This window comes from Phascolarctos cinereus, unplaced genomic scaffold (assembly GCF_003287225.1).
Source record: "Phascolarctos cinereus isolate Bilbo 61053 unplaced genomic scaffold, phaCin_HiC Scaffold_5;HRSCAF=322, whole genome shotgun sequence".
Taxonomy (NCBI): Eukaryota; Metazoa; Chordata; class Mammalia; order Diprotodontia; family Phascolarctidae; genus Phascolarctos; species Phascolarctos cinereus.
The window spans coordinates 244,719,800-244,735,703 of NW_027555958.1; the positions used below are offsets into that span (position 1 = coordinate 244,719,800).

Consider the following 15,904-nt stretch of genomic DNA (forward strand, 5'->3'; position numbering starts at 1 on the left):
AACACTCAGCTCAGGACTCTTATCTCCAGAGGTTACATGTGCCCTTGTCCTGCCGAAAAGTGATGACAGGCCTCTGATGTGTATAATGGGGTCCAGGAGGACAGCTGCAGCTACGAGAGTATATAACAAGAAATCCTAGTGGGAAGCTCAAGGAAGGGTCCACAGAGATAGAGAGAAGATTTGAGATGGGGGAGGAGGCGTACCCTATCCAGCCGGCTTTCATCCATAGACTTGGAGTACTCCTTCAGCTTGTACTCTTCACGCTCAATGTGTGCACTCTCAATGTCAGCAGACAGGTGAGGCATGTTGGAGACCCAAGCAACTGTCCGTTCTGAGGCTGGCATTGTGGGGTTCAGTGTGGATGGTGTCTGAGAGTGCTGGAGTGTGGTGGGAAGAACACAGGGGAAAGAATATGGGAGAAACAAGAATATACATAGTAAAAGAAGCACAGCTAGTTGGAGATGAGATAATTAGATGTGTAATTTCAAGCACAACCCCAGACTCTCCAAATAACCTACCCCTTTTCAAACCTAAACTCTCAGCTCCAACTCCCTGGTCTCAGTTCCTTCCTTCCCACTTTCTCTCCTTCCATTCCCCATTTGACTGACCCAATTATCCTTTTGTCCCCTCACCTGTTTAGTGATGGAGGGCTTAAGCCCCCCACCCCCTCCTCCACCGCTGCTGCCCCCACTGCCCCCTCCTCCTCCTCCTCCCTCCTTGCTGAGGCTCTGTTGCCGGGGACGGGCAGGACCATAACTGGGCTCTGGTGACTGCAATAAGTTTCCACTAGATGGTCGGGGCTTCTGCACAGCGCTGACTGTCAACTGCTGGGATTTGCCCCTCTGCAGTGGAGGTTGCTGTCCTCCTCCTCCTCCTCCTCCTCCAGAGCCCCCTCCTCCAGGACCTGGAGGGGCTGGCCTCTGAGGGCCTATGGTGATCTGGGGCGGGGACAGCATGTGCTGGAGGTTGTCCTGGAGTGAGAGCTGCCGTCGAGTGAAATCAGTGCCTGAAGGACCAAACTCATCACTGTAGCTGTGGCTATGCAGGATGGAGGCAGCAGGTGGCTTAGGAGCCCCAGAAGATAGATCCTCACTCTTGCTATAGCCATGGAAAGGAGCAAAGGTGTCCCCAGGGGGCTCTCCACCTCGGTGGTGGTGCTGGTGATGATGATGGTGGTGGTGATGAGAAGAGGGTGGAACATGGCCACCCCCTCCTCCATGGCCCCCTGGAGGGCCAGGACCATCAGCTGCCATGTGGAAGAGTGGGTTCTGGAAGGACAGTGGGATGCGCAACTGCTGAGCAGGGACACCATCAGTGGTGACACCCATCTGGCTCAGTCGAAGGCCAGCAGCTGTAATGGAGGAGCCACTGCCCTGTGAGAGGCGCCCAGCAGGTGCAGGCCGGAGCCCAAGGGCAGCAGTGAGGGAAGCCTGGCTAGAATGCAGAAGATCTCCAACAGCAGCCAAGTTGGAAACACTGCTGCTATTGAGGCGACCACCTGGTCCATCACCCTGTAGGTCCAGCATTGATACGCTTTTGTTGACACTTAGCATCTTCTGTTCTGGCTCAGTGATGTCTGAGCTACTTGTGCAGTAGGCTGGGGATGAGCGGGCCAAGGGTGGACGGCTCACGAAAAACAGGTCCTTACCCCCTCCTGGGGGGGTGGTGGGGGTTTCTCCTTGGTTGGGGAGGGGAGGCGGGCCATGTCCATGGAGCTGTAAGAAGACAGGGAGAGGAGCAGGGGAAAGATCAAGGCAGATGGTGAGTCCAGGGGTACCAGAAGGACACAGCCCAACATGACCCAAGCAAGGATACTCATGGGGAGAAAAGGGGAAACCTAGGGAAAAGAAGTGGGGTTAGGGGAAGGGACACGGGGGAGAGGGGAATGAGGAACTAAAGGAAAGGACACTAGAAGGAGAAAAGTGGGGAGGGGATAGGGAAAATAGGGATCTGAGGGAGGGGAGAGTGGGAAGAGAAGGAGGAAAAAGGCAGAACTGAGGGCGAGGAAAAGGAGCTGAGGGGTAGATATGGAGGAGATGAGGAGGTTTCAGAAGGAAGGAAAGAGGAAAGGAGAAGAGGGACAGGGGGAGGGGAGAGCCCCTCACCTGTTGAGGCCTCGAACCATGAAGGACTGAAGGTCGATGGAGCTGGAGAAAGATGGATAGAGGAATAGACATAGATGCAGAGAGGCAGAGAGGAATGAGCACAGATGCACAGAGGGAGAAAAAGGGATGAAGGGATGGGCATGTAAGGACAGAAGGAAAATGATGGTAGAAGGACAAGCACGGACGGACAGAGGGAAAGATAATCAGAAATAGACTGCTTACTCCTCCCTCCAGTTGGGGTTGATTCCCACCCCTGCCCCAGAACTCACAGTGTCTCACATTCTATGTCTTTGTCACTAAGGATTTCTACCTATGAAGTTCTCTGTATCAATTCTTTCTTTTTCTCTACCACACAAAGTGGCTCTGACAAGCAGAAGAATCTGGGATCCAGGGAAGGGGTTCCCTCTCTCCTGGCTGTGCATATAGTCAGTACTTCAGTAAGGAGCTAGGGTAGAAGGGAAGAGTTCCCTGATGGAGGGATCCCTAGAGGGCAGGAAGTGAACAAGAGGATCAAGGTTCTCACCTATTGAGGTCCCGCATCATGTAGCCCTGTAGCTCAGCAGATGGCCCACGAAGTACCATAGGCTTGGCCTGTAATCGCTCCCCTTGACGACTAGGCTGCCTTTGGATGTGAGGATTCCTCAGTGCTAAGCTTATATCATTCAAAAGGCGTGGCAGTGGGCCCAGCTTCAGAAGTGCCTCCTAAAGGGATAATGTGGAGAAGTTAACAAGCTTTAAGAGTGTTTCCGGTGTTGAGAAGGAGTATTTATGACCTTCATAAGCTTTGCCAGTACTTCAGAGATCAAGACGTGGCTATTGAGGGTGGGGGGGTAAGAGTGGGATTTAGAAGAAATCTATGCCTAAGGGTCAGGCAGTCTCTGGAGTTAAAGGGGTACTGGAGGTAGGAAATGTCTCTGGAAGGAACCTTGAGGGGAAGGTCTCTCACCTTGCTCAGCTGTGGCAACACTTCCCAGAGCAAGGCATGCAGTGTGGAAAGCTCACGACCCAGGTCAATGTATCCCTCAAAGCTGCTGCTATTGGTGAGTGTGTCCAGGTTGGAAATCTCATATAGGAATTGTTGCATGGATCCCCACTCTAGCTCCAGGAATTCATTCATAAATGCCAGATATTCCTCCTTTGAGCCAAACCTGGCCAAAAATCAAGATTTGAGGGTTTACACACACACATACTGACATACTCCTGTGCTCTGTCTCAAGGATTTTGTGGGTAAGGAATCTGACAGGATCTGGGTTTCTCCAATGGCTCCCTGATGGATCATGGTTTCTTTAACCCTTCAAGCCCTCCCCATGGAGTGTCCCTCACTTGGTAAAGTTGGCCAGGTTTTGTATGACCTTGGCGATGAGGGTAAGGGTTCGTGATGTCTGCTCATCAGGATACTCCTGCATAAGGCCAAAAAGGCTGGGGGACATGACAGCTGGGCACAGGAAGCGTAGGAAAAGTGAGGCGCTGATCAGCCTGTCAGCAATATCCTCTCGGCCTCGCTCTGCACATCGAAGTCGCCATGATGCAAAGACTTCTTTCAGCTCCCTCGGGAACACACTGGGGGAGGGGAGGGGAGACAGAGAGAGAAAGAGAGAGAGAGACCGGGACTGAGTCCCAGAGACCCCTCAGGTCCCAAGAAACATGCTGAGGGGGGAAGACAGAGTTAAGGGGAAAGACAGGAGGAGAGACAGGGATGGAAGGGAGAAAGAGGGACAGGGTACAGAAGAGAAAGAGATAGGGTGGGAGAAAGATGGAAGAAGAAAGAAATGGAAGTGAAAAGAAAAAGAGATATAGAGAAGTGGAATAGGGAAGAGAGAGACAGAAGAATATGTGAGATAAAGCCAGGGGAGAAAATGGGGAGGACAGAAACACAGACACCAGGGGGAGACAAGGATGGAATAGAGATGGGGAGTCACTTAATAAGATATAAGGTGCTTAGACACCCAAGTCTTTTGGATTGCAAGGAAATAGGGACAAGCAGTCTCAAAGCTTAATCTATGTAACACCGAAACAAGCCAGGGCTCATTCCTTCCCCCACCCCCATCCCATTCCATCAGTATCTCAAACTCAACATTTCTAAAACCATACTCATCATCTCTTTTTTAATCCAACTCAGCTGCTTCTTCTCTTGATGTCCCAATTTCTGTTAATGGCACAACCATTCTCCCATTCACCCAACCTTTAAAACCATAAATCTTTGATTCCCACTTATTGGCTACAAGCAGACATGAAATCTCAATTCTTTCATAACCTCTCTCACATCTGTTCCTTCTTTTCCATTCACACTGACACCTCCTTAATTCAGGCCCTTATTGTCTTATGGATAGATTTTACAATAGCCTCTTAGTTGGCTCTTACCATCTCAGTCTTTCCACCTGAACCTATGCACCAAAGACAGATTAATCTTACTAATTCAGTGCTTTGGTCACGTCCTTACCCTGCTCAAAATTCGTCAGCATCTCCCCTTTACCTACTGAGTATACTGAGAAGTTCAAACTCCTCTACAGATAGTCAAGGCATTCCACATTCTGGCTCCAGCTATAGCTTTCCTATCCCATCTTCCAGAACTCCTACATGCTCCCTAACACTCCAGCCCAAGAAGTTTATTTGCTGCTTTCCAAATATATCTCTTTGCCTTTGCTACTGCCATTCTCTCTGGCTAGAGTGACCACCCCATCCTCCAATCTCCATCTATGGAAATTCTACCCATTCTTCAAAACCCAGGTCAAATTCTACTTTCCTTCATGAAACTTTTCTTGACCATCCTATCCAAGAAGTGGGTGCTGAACTCCTAGAGTACTTTCATTGTGCCATGCACACATGTACTTCTGCTGCTTTGTTTCATAAAGTTTTCTGTGAATTTGGATATTCCTTTACTAAACTAAATTCTTGGCAGGTAGGTGGCATTTCTTGTATAACTCTGTTTCCTTCACTTGCTCAATAAATATGTATCAAACAAATTTTCCTCCCTGCCCTCCCAACCAGTGTCCCAAGTCTCACCAGTGGGAGTTGACCACCTTGCAGAGGGCCAACTCACAGCACATACGAAGGTTGGCCTGATGCTCAGCCAGACTGGATGCTGTACACTTAATGGGGTCAACCTCACAGTTCTCCTCAGACTCATACAGAGCTCGGATGAACTCCCCTGTGAAACACACCACCACAGGAAAGGTCACAATCTCCAAAGTGAGGACAGAGGAAAGTGTCAAGGCTAGGTAGGTCAAGAAGTCAAGTGGGTCAGGGGCTGGGGTTCTAGAGGATCTGAGCCGGGAAAGATTACAATGAGAGGTTATACTTGGCAGATTAGGATCGTGGGAGATGAAGTTCAGGGTCTGGGACTAAGTAGGGATGTTGAGGGCTGGGGTTTTGGAGCTAAGTGCCATACCAATGGCATCCTTGAGGTATTTCTGCCCAATCAGTCTCAGATACTCTTCTATGGCTTTAGTAGCGAGTGTGTTCTCGCGGAATATGAGGTGCTCTCGCTCTAAGAACCGGTCCACCTCTGTCATGGCCATGTCAGAAAGGAAATCCTGAGTACCAAAAAAGTACAAAGGTCAGTCTGAAGAAATGATATAATCTCTGACCCCTCACCCTAGGTCTGCAAAATGACATTTGTGAAAGCAAAAGCCTCTTTTCCCTTAGTACCAGCCTCTTCTCTTCTACTCTCCCCAGTCCCAAATGTCCTTAGAATTCCTCCCCTCCCCTCTCCATATTGGGCCAAGCCTTACCTTGGCCTTGCCTGTACTCTGCAGAATGTGCACCAGGGCACAGGCCACCTCTTCTTTGCCCTTAACACCCAGTGCAGGCTCTAGTACAGCACACAGCATTCGATAATGATTGGTGACATATTCAGCAAATTCCTTGTACAGCTCCATGGGTAGGATGCTCATTGTCTGATAACGTGCTTTCAGCCGAACGGCAGGACAGCCTCCTTTGCCCTTGCCCCCTGAGCCACCTCCTGAACCCCCTCCCCCTCCAGAACCACCTCCAGCACCCCCAGAGCCACCACTGCCTGCTGGCTGGCTGACAGGAAACCATTGCTCAGTGAAATGTCGGCCAGCCAAGCTGGCCACAGGAACGGACACCAGGCCCACATAGCCTGCTTTGTCCTTCTTGCGCTTTTTGTCCGAGTCACGGTAGAGGTGCAGACGAAGTGAGCGCACAGCTGGCAGGTTGTTGAATTCAAAGTGTTCACCCCAGAAGACTGTATCACCAGCAGCTGCCCGAGGCTTGGAGGTGGTTCGAGCATAGAGCATGTCATCCAGGCACAGTTCGCAATAATACCGCTTCTTGGGGGGCAGTTCCCGGGCCTCTATGATCCACAGCTTCAACACATTGTCCACACGCCGGCTGTTGTCCTGGTAGGACGGTAGAGAAATGACACAAAGGAAAAGGGAATAAGAGATAGAGATACCCAAAGAGACAGAGGGTCAGGGAGAAAAAAAAAAGATAACAAGACAGATCACAAAGCTAGGAGGAACAGTTAATATGCTAGATAGCAGAATCGGGATTTAAAAAGGTTGGGACAGGCAGAACCTATGGGTCTAACCAAAGAGAGAATTTAGTGGGGGAAAATGTAAAGTCCTATGTTTAGATTTTTAAAAATCAAATATATAAGTACAAATATATAAGGATAGGGAATATCTGATTCAACAGCAATTCATGTCAAAAACAAACAAACAAACAAAAAAACTCAACCCCTGGAGTTTTAGTTAGTCTTATTTCAATAAGAGTCATGATTATGACACAAGTACTAAAAAACAACATGATGCCAGCCAGGTTTTCAGATTAAAGGAAGCACTGATTAGAACATTCCTAGAACACTTGTTCAGTCTGGGTGATATCACTGACTAGAGCTTCCAGAGAAGGGTAGTGAAGAGTTGAGAAATAGTGTCACATGACAGAACAGTTGGGGAACTCAGGTTATTTAACCTGCAGAAGAAAAAGACTTAAGACATAAATACTAATTTTTGAGCTGGAAGGAGCCTTAGAGATCATTGAGTCCAACTCATTTTACAGATGAACAAACTTGTGAGACCCAGAGAAGTGAATTGTCTCATTCGAGGTCACAGTTCTTGGTGGCAATAAGTTTGTGCCCCATTATCTCCCAAATCACAGGCCGGTGCTCTTTTGATTATCCTGTGTAGCATGCTGTCTTCAAAAATTTGACTCATTCGAAAAAAGGAGTAGAATTATTCTGTTCATTGTTCCAAATGGCAGAACAAGGACCAAAGTATGAAAGTTACAGGGATACAGATTTTATATTTTTATTCAACATAAAGGATATGAGGATTTTTAAAAATAACTATAGCTGCCTTATAATAAGTGTGTTAATATCTAAAGTAAGGAACAACTTTAAGTAGTTAAGATGTTAACTAGTTAACACCTGAAATAAGGAACACTACTAGCAGAAGATAGATGAGCCACTTGATGAGGTACAAAGAAGACACCACTAGCTTTGGAGTCAGGGGACTTGGGTTCAAATCCTATCTGTTATCTACTACCTGTGTGATCATGTGATAAATCACTTAACTACTTTGGGCCTCAGTTTCCTCAATCTGTAAAACAAGGAGTTTGGGCTAAATAGCTCCTAAGATACCTTTCAGCTCTATATCTATGGATTCTATATGATCCTATTTTTGTTGCATTAGGAAGGAAGTTAAACTACAAGAACTCTGAGGTCTGAGTCCACAGTTGAGCAAAGGCTATAAGATTGCTTGACGGTGAAGTGGAGGCGGGGAAGAAGATGAGAGAAATGGAGGATCCAGACAAAAATGACAGATTGTCTCCCATCCTTCCTGATTTCTCCTCTTCTCCTTTATCTATTTCTCTCCCTAGTCCTCTAATTTTTTTCATAATACCTTGTTGGGTTTCACTGCCCTCTGCAGATTCTCGATCCATTTGTCCCTCTCAGCTGCAGAGCGACAGGCAAAACACTTAGTCCCTGATGATGTTGTCACCTGGAAGAGCATATAGTATAGACAGGTGAGATCTCAAAAGGAAGAGAAGCCACAAAGGTTGGAGAACTCCTCCCCTAACCCCTTTTCTCCTCCCTTAACTTTCTTCAGCTTCCCACTGTTTTCATTCCCTGATTCTCTCTAATGAAACTTCTATCCCTTCTCCTCTGGTTCCCCTCCAAAGCCCATCTCCTGGCCACCACCTCAAAGCAGAACTCTTGGCCCAGGATAGAGCTGTGCACAGGCTTGATGATAGAGTCTTCATCCAAGTTGAGTTCCAAGGCCTCAGCTGCACTGCTAGGACTCAGCAAGGACTCATGGGAGTGGGACTCCTTAAAGCTTTGCATCAACCGGGCCCTGGATAGGCAGTGGAAAGGGGTACAGAATTGGAACATTCATGATCCTTTTTTTTTTCCCATTTTTTCATCACTTACCTCTTTTCTCTTTTTTTTTTTTACTTAATAGCATTTTTTTTCCAATTACATGTAAAGACAGTTTTCCACACTCATTTTTGTTAGATTTTGAGTTCCAAAATTTTCTCCCTCCCTCCCCTTCCCTATCCCTTCCCCAAGATGGCAAGCAATCTGTTACAGGTTATACATGTACAATCTACATGGATCTTCTTTTTTTTTTTTTCAACTAACTCTCTCCCCATGGAGTTGAAGGCATGAGAGCCTTTCCATCTGCCTATATACACTATCCCCATTCCTTACTTAGAGATACAGATACACACAGACAGAAACACAGACAGATATTGGTCTCAGTTTCATCCAGTCCTTAGGAGATGGGGTGGGGAGGAAAATTCAGGATGGAGGAAAGGTGAGAACTCTTGAGATGCTATAAAGATCCCTACATATTGATAGGCTTTGGAATTTTTTTTGGGGGGGGTGTCCAAAAACATGCTATTATATACACAATACCTTAAGTACACAGCTGGACCCTGGCAGAAAAAGAGAACAGAATAAAACATGATACGAGAGAATAGGGGATGAGGAAGGACCAGAGACACTGTGTGACTTCAGAGACAAGTTCTCCATTCAGGAAGACTTAAGAGGCAGAGAAACTGAAGAAAGGGGTGCTAGGAACATATAGGTAATAGAGAAAGAAGACTGGCAAGTCAACATAAAAAGAGTAAGGAAGAACCTAGGGGTTCCTTTCTTGGGTGAAAATTAATATGGAAAAGGAAAAATAGGGGAGAGAAAGGATGGGAAAAAAGGATGAAAAGAGGAAAGATGGGCAGATAAAATGAAGGGAATAGAAAAAAGAAACAGAGAGGTAGGTAACAAAAATGAGGAATAGGAAGAAAGAAGAAAGAAAAAGTACAGGAGAGATGAATTTGAAAAGAGAGGTAGAGGTATAGAAGGAAGACCGAATTATGGAGAGGAGATAGGAGATGGGAGAAGAGAAGAGAGAAATGGAAAGAAGGGGCAGATTCCTGTCCCATGTTCCCCATATTAATGGGAAATAATAAAAAGCCTTGAATACTAGAGCATGGAGACTAGTGATGGAAGGGGAAGGAGTGGAGAGTCTTAGAGAAGGAGGGGGGAACTCGGGTGTGGGAGCCTCCTTGAGACTATTTATAGCAGCCCCGTCATCTCGGGCTCTGGCTGCCGTCAGCACCACGCTCCCCCGGCCCCCCGCCCCCGCGGCCAGGAATACCATGCCCTCATCGCCACCCCCCCCCCACTGGCCCTAAATCCAGCTTTTTCAGCCTGAAAGGGGAGGGGGGAGTATGACTCACCTTATCCCAATAACTCTACCTGCCCAACCCTGGGGGTGGCTAGACATGGGGGAAGGGTAGGATTGGGTTCTCCCTAAGGGGTAGGAGGGGTAGGGGAAGGAAGCAAGGTGGGAAGAGAGACTCCAAGAAAGGGAAACAGACACTGGTAAATTATCCCCTCCCCCCTACTTTATTAAAGGTAGCCCAGTCCATGTATGTATTTCTTCCTAGTTTCAACCCCTTCCTTGTTAACCTGTATTTTTCACCTCATCTCAGCCTTATCCCTTCAACCTAACCATTGCTCCCCCCCAACCCCACCCCGGACAAAAAAAAAAGACCAGCCTACAAAATCATATCCACTGGCTTCACCCTGTCTAGCTCTTCCTGTGACTTTCCTATCCCAGCTTCATTCTTTTCTGTCTCCAAGTATATTCCCCACTAACTCACTGCCTCTCTCCCTCCCATTTTATCCACCTGTATATTACCAATACCCCAGCCCATCTCATCCAGTCCCCTGTTTCAAACACTCCTTCTATCAGCCTGTATAATCTGTTTAGCTTGACCTCAGTCCTCCTGAAACCTGTATATACAACCTGGATTCACCACCATCTTTCCATCTGCCAATATATACTACCCCCACCATCACCCAGATCACTATCTGTCTATGTAATTCAGCACCCCACTTTTGCTATGTATAAATATCTATATGTATACCTTTAATATTTCCTCCATTCCTTCTGAGCCATAGTAATCCTCCCCCATAACTGAGCCTGTTTTTCCTCAACCATCTGCCTCCACAATCTGCCCCCCTCCCACAATATCATGTCCCTCTAGCCTGAACCCTAGCTACTGTACCGGTCATGGTCAGCGCTGCGGAATCGAGGCAGGATCTGTCGGAAGCTGCTAGTCCGGTCAAGTTTGGGCTGCGACTTTGTGCGTTTGATGGAGCTTTTCAGCCTCCGGCTCAGGAAGCCTTGCTGGGGGTGGGGTGGGGGATGCAGAGATTGGGATTGAAGGGGGGGGTGAGAAAGGCAAGGTCAGCAGTGCCCACCCACCTCAACAACCAGGGAGAGATACCTTGGGAATGAATGGGTGGGAGCCAAGGGAAACCTTAGAGGGAGAAAAATATCATGCCTGCTCACAGTTCCTATACAAACATACCAGCCAAGAGAAGATAGGAAGGCTGGTCAAAGAAGCCCGGGACAGAGCTGAAAAGAAGGGATGTGGAGGAGGTGGGGACACAAGACAGACAGACAGACACACACTCCTCCCTGCCCCCTTTCCCAGAAACCACAGATACCAGCTGAGACTGAGGGGGAGGGAGAGCCTAGCTGGGACCACATCTGGCAAGGGTGCAGTCACTCACTCACCGAGGGCCGGAAAGGGGCTGCGGGGGCGGCCTCCATGCTGTATTGCTTCCCTCCAGGGACACTCTTCCTCCTGGAGCGGCCCAGGTGGTATTCTGAAGGGGAGGTAGGAGTTGGGGGGGGGAGGAGATAGGAAGGGGAAGAGATGTCAACCCAGGTCTGTACCCTTGCCCCTAAATCCTCCCTTTCCCCTTCCTCCACCCCAGCCTCACCTACCCCCCGGAAAGCAGCAGGAAGAGCAGCGGTGATGGCAGCGAGAAGGTGGGGGTAAGGAGCTAGAGCCGGAGCCCCCAGACAAGGAAGGGGTGGGAGGCCCTATGCCCATCATTTTGGCTGGCAGTCAGTAGGGGGACATAGCTAGTGGGGCCAGAGAGACCCTAGGTAGTGAAATATATTTGCTGATTAGGGAGGCTGTCTCTCCGGTACCCTCCCTCCTACACCTTCAGGGGACATAGCTGGAGAGGAGGTAGGTCACATGTCAGTCCCCCTAGGCAGCTTGTCCCCCTCCAGCTGGGGACATCATCAACCTGCTCCTCCTGCCTGGGGGCCTTGCTTGTTCAGAGTGCCAGGACTGCTCCCCATTTCCCCCCTCCTTGGCCTGGGAAGGGGTGGGGGGAATCTGTCACCAGGTTGTTGGGGATCTAGTTGAGGGTATGTGGGCTAGAGGAGGAAGTATAGAGATGGAAGAATCCTAAGAAAAGGAAGAAATGGTTGGGAATGGAATGGGTAGTGGGTAGAAGAGACTGATTCTACCTCTATTGCAGTAGCCAGGACAGTGGGGGAGGGGGGGAGGGCGCGGGTAGGGAAAAAAGATGGACAAAGAGGAAGGGGAGAAGAAACTGAGGTTGGTTGGGCGAATATTGGGGCTCCCAAGTAGGGGGAAGGGCAGAGGAGGCAGGTTGAATGCCGATAAGATTCTGACCCCTAGGAGGTTATTGAAGGATGGTTTGGGGGGATGGATGTTGAAGCTAATGAATCCCAGGGAATTTGGAGGGGCTGGGGTGGGGGTGAAGGAATTCTGAGGGGTTTAAAGGGGGATGCTAAAGCTCCGGCTCCAGCTCCAGAATGGCTGCCCAGGCCCGGGCTCCCCCCCACCCAGCCCCACAGTCACCACTGCAGCCAATGGGGGGGCAGGTGCTGCATCAGGGGCGGGGCCACCATCACCACGGTAACAAGAAGCTACAGGCTGGAAGGGGGGGACAGGAAGAGCCGCTTGTTAACTCTGTGTATTCCAGAACAGGGAGAGGGGAGCCCAAAAGGCCATCTCTATCTTTTTACAAAGATCTGCCTTTGTGATTGAGAACTGGCCCATACTGGGATATATAGCTTCCACGCACCTCTAAAATACCAGTGCAAGAGTCCTGCACTGACATATTAACACCATGACAGGGGAACATACACTTGGTCCTTTGGGAACATATGTGTATATCATGGGGACACAGTTAGCTATACAGGCACATGTGTGGGGAGAACATGGAAAATATGTGAGAATATATGTGTGTGTGTGTGTTGTATTTTTATATATATTTATATTTATATATATATATTTTATATATATATATATATGTTTATCAGACCAACAGACAGCCCTGAGGACATGCTTAGACCCAAAAACACAGGTGACCATACACAACATGCTTAGACTCAGACACCCACATGCGAAGTGCTAATGTGGGAATATGTGCTTAACTGTGTGAATGCTATAACATGAGGAATACATATTTAACTCTTTAGCTACAAATGTAAGCACACTATGCGAAGACATATTTAACCCCATGCAAATATGTGGCATGCAGATATACTGTAACCTCCAACACATCCCCACAAACAGAATGTACACATGCTCCATTTACACTGCTGATACTACACTGGTCCCTTTTGTTTCTTCCTATCTCTTAATTTATATTTACTGTTCTAGTAGGGTCAAGAACAATTAGCAAATTTATTACTCTTCTGTTTATGCTTCAATTAAACTTTGTTTTTAAACTTAACAGGTGTTAAGTTGATTAAAGGTCCAATAATCATTACTAAAAGAATGGATCATATTCCACAAATGTTAGACTATCTAGGTCATTAGTATTCTAAAATCAGCTCAGCCAATACTTTTATCTGAAACATTTCTAATCAAAACATAAAGTTTAACTTTAAACAAATTAATATATAGTTTTTGGAAATTAAGGATAATCAGAAGAATACATTAATTTGCTAATATTTCACTAGGCATTAGAAAGTAATATTGGATTGCCAGAAACACATATCTGTGAACTCAAATACTGGTCACAGGTACACAGAAAAGACACATGTAGTTATAAACAGGTACCCAGAAAAAGACACAAGTAGGCATGGGGAAGATGGGACAGAAACACAGAGTGAAGAACACAGATGCCAAGCGAAAAAACCCAGTACATACATATGCATACGTGCAGAACAAACCCGCTTATAAGCATACATAATTCCATGTCTCCACATCTCATCCCTACACACAATGTACACATACACACACATCACCCACAGAGACTCATAACACAGGAATTGTGCAGACACCCACACATGTAGACACCCCATGTACACACAACTGCAACTAATATACATAAAGCAAGCACCTGGGCTACCACCCTACCAGCCTCTTTAATCTTGTCATTACCTCAAAAGTTCTTCCCCCCTTCCAGTCCTCCAATTCCAAAGTCCTTAACCTTCCTTCTTCCTTTCTCTCAGGCATCTCTTTGCCAATAAGCTACTCTGGTCAACTTGCTTGTGGAAGAGATGGAAAAGGGGCCAGGACAGGATGAACAATATACAGTTCATACTACTAGTCTACCAGCAGTGGTGGGACTTTGGTGCGGAGACAGGAGGAATAGGGTTATTGGGGACAAGATCTGTGCTGGGGACAGGAAAGGGAGGAGCTGACAGACCTATACTGACAGTCACTGTTATGACAGGACCCACACTAATACAGATCCCATTCCTGGAAGGCCTACACTAATCCAGTACTCCCCACTGCTTCCCATAACCCAACAGCAGACAAATTGCCATTTTTCTTCCTCACCTCCTTCATAGACCTCTTTCCCCTAAGAATGCCCTGGCTCTTTTTTCTTTCTCTTTCCTTTCTTCTCATCACTCTTTATCTTTCCTCCTTTAGTCCCTTCATCCCTTATCGCCAAAATTTAGTCTCATATCTCAGGCTTTCTCTTTTCTTCTTCTAGCTCTAGTTCGAACCCATCCTCCCCCATCACCATGCTTCTCCTTTCTTTGACTCGTCTTCCTCCTCTTTCCCATCCTCCACTTTTCTCTGTCTTCTTCCTTTCTAGTTCTCTTTCCTCCACTCTCACCTCTCTTCCCACCTTTCTTTCTTCTTTCCTTGATTTTCTCCCCAAGCTTTTCCTCTTCCTCCTTCCTGTCCAGATTTTCTCCTGCCCTCCTCAACTTGCTTCTCCATTTCCTAGGCCGGGGAAAGGGCAAGATCTTGCCTACTACATATATTGCCTTGGGCCCAAGATGGTGCATGTATAAAAAAGGGTCTTAGGCAACATGCTTGCACACTTAACCCACTCCTCCCACCTTCATCACCCTCTGAACACACTTGCCTACATCCAGGCACACCCTGGACAACTGTGGCAGTATTGCCACAGAGACCCAGGCCAACACTGGCTCATGCATATACATGCCAGCAGGCATACTGATAAGCCTTGACGTGGGACACACACTGGAGGCAAACACAGGGATACATGTGCACACAGGGTCAGAGGTGACAAGGCAGCTGGGCCTGGAGAGGCATACATAATCATCAGGCCAGGGTCACCAGACCCAATAGATATGCACTGCACACAGGCAGACTCTGAAGAAGATGGTGACATCTCTTGCACAGTGGACATGCTTGCACACACAAGGGTATATACATAAAAGAAAGAGACATGAGTACACACAGGCATGAACACACGGGTGGAAAAAACAGAAACACACAGCGAGGCAACGGGCACACTATCCCCTCCACCCTGGGGTGTCAGGACCTCCAACCAGTCCCCCACTAGAGCTGACTCTGCCCCCCACAAGTGCCAAGTAATCCGACCCCAAGTCCCCCCCACCGAAAAAGCCCAGCACTCACCCCCCACCCCTGTTACCATAACTCCCCCCACTCGGAAGATGCAGCGAGAACATGCGGAGGGAGCAGCCGCCGCCGCCGCCACCGCCGCCGCCGAGCGGCCTCCCGGCCTCCCCCTCCCCCCGCGCGCCCACGCACACGCGCGCCCCCGCGTGCCCCTCCCCCCGCACGCCGCTTCTCTCAAACGCCACGCGCCCCCGCCCCGCCCGCACGCCCCAGCCCCGCCCTTACCTCGCACCGCCCCCCCCGCGGGGGGTCAGTAGGGGAGGAGGAAGAGGAAGAAGAGGAAGAAGGAATGGGGGGGGTCCCTGGAGGGGGGGAGGGGCCCCCCCGCCCCAAGGTGGGGCGGGGGTGAGGGGCACGGAGGGCAAGGGGGCGGTCTGGCCAGGCTCGGCTCCACTCGGCTCCGCTCGGCTCTCACGGCCCGGGATGGGGGCGGGGGCGCCGGAAAGGGCCGCTGGGGGGAACGGCCGCCGCGGGGACAGCCGCGGGTAACGGTTCCAACCGCCGCCGCTCCCGCCGCTGCCGCCGTTGCCCGGGCCCCGCCGCCGTTGCTAGGCGACCGCTGCTGCCGTGGCCGCCTCTGTCACGAGCCCCGTCGCCCGGAGACGGCGCGAGAGAGTTAGGGGGAGGGGGGACCCCCAAAACGAACT

At 48.9% G+C, this 15,904-nt stretch overlaps 1 protein-coding gene across 1 annotated transcript in view; it reads right to left on the reverse strand.

The window, feature by feature from the left end:
- Positions 1-15,904, reverse strand: part of SYNGAP1 (synaptic Ras GTPase activating protein 1) — a 34,394-nt gene that overhangs the window by 10,072 nt on the left and 8,418 nt on the right. The window contains 14 exon segments of the mRNA XM_020999339.2: positions 204-377; positions 633-1,663; positions 1,666-1,715; positions 2,106-2,147; positions 2,629-2,807; positions 3,052-3,253; positions 3,429-3,665; positions 5,109-5,253; positions 5,494-5,638; positions 5,837-6,466; positions 7,970-8,068; positions 8,269-8,422; positions 10,641-10,762; positions 11,156-11,247. Coding sequence (XP_020854998.1) covers positions 204-377; positions 633-1,663; positions 1,666-1,715; positions 2,106-2,147; positions 2,629-2,807; positions 3,052-3,253; positions 3,429-3,665; positions 5,109-5,253; positions 5,494-5,638; positions 5,837-6,466; positions 7,970-8,068; positions 8,269-8,422; positions 10,641-10,762; positions 11,156-11,247 — 3,302 coding nt within the window.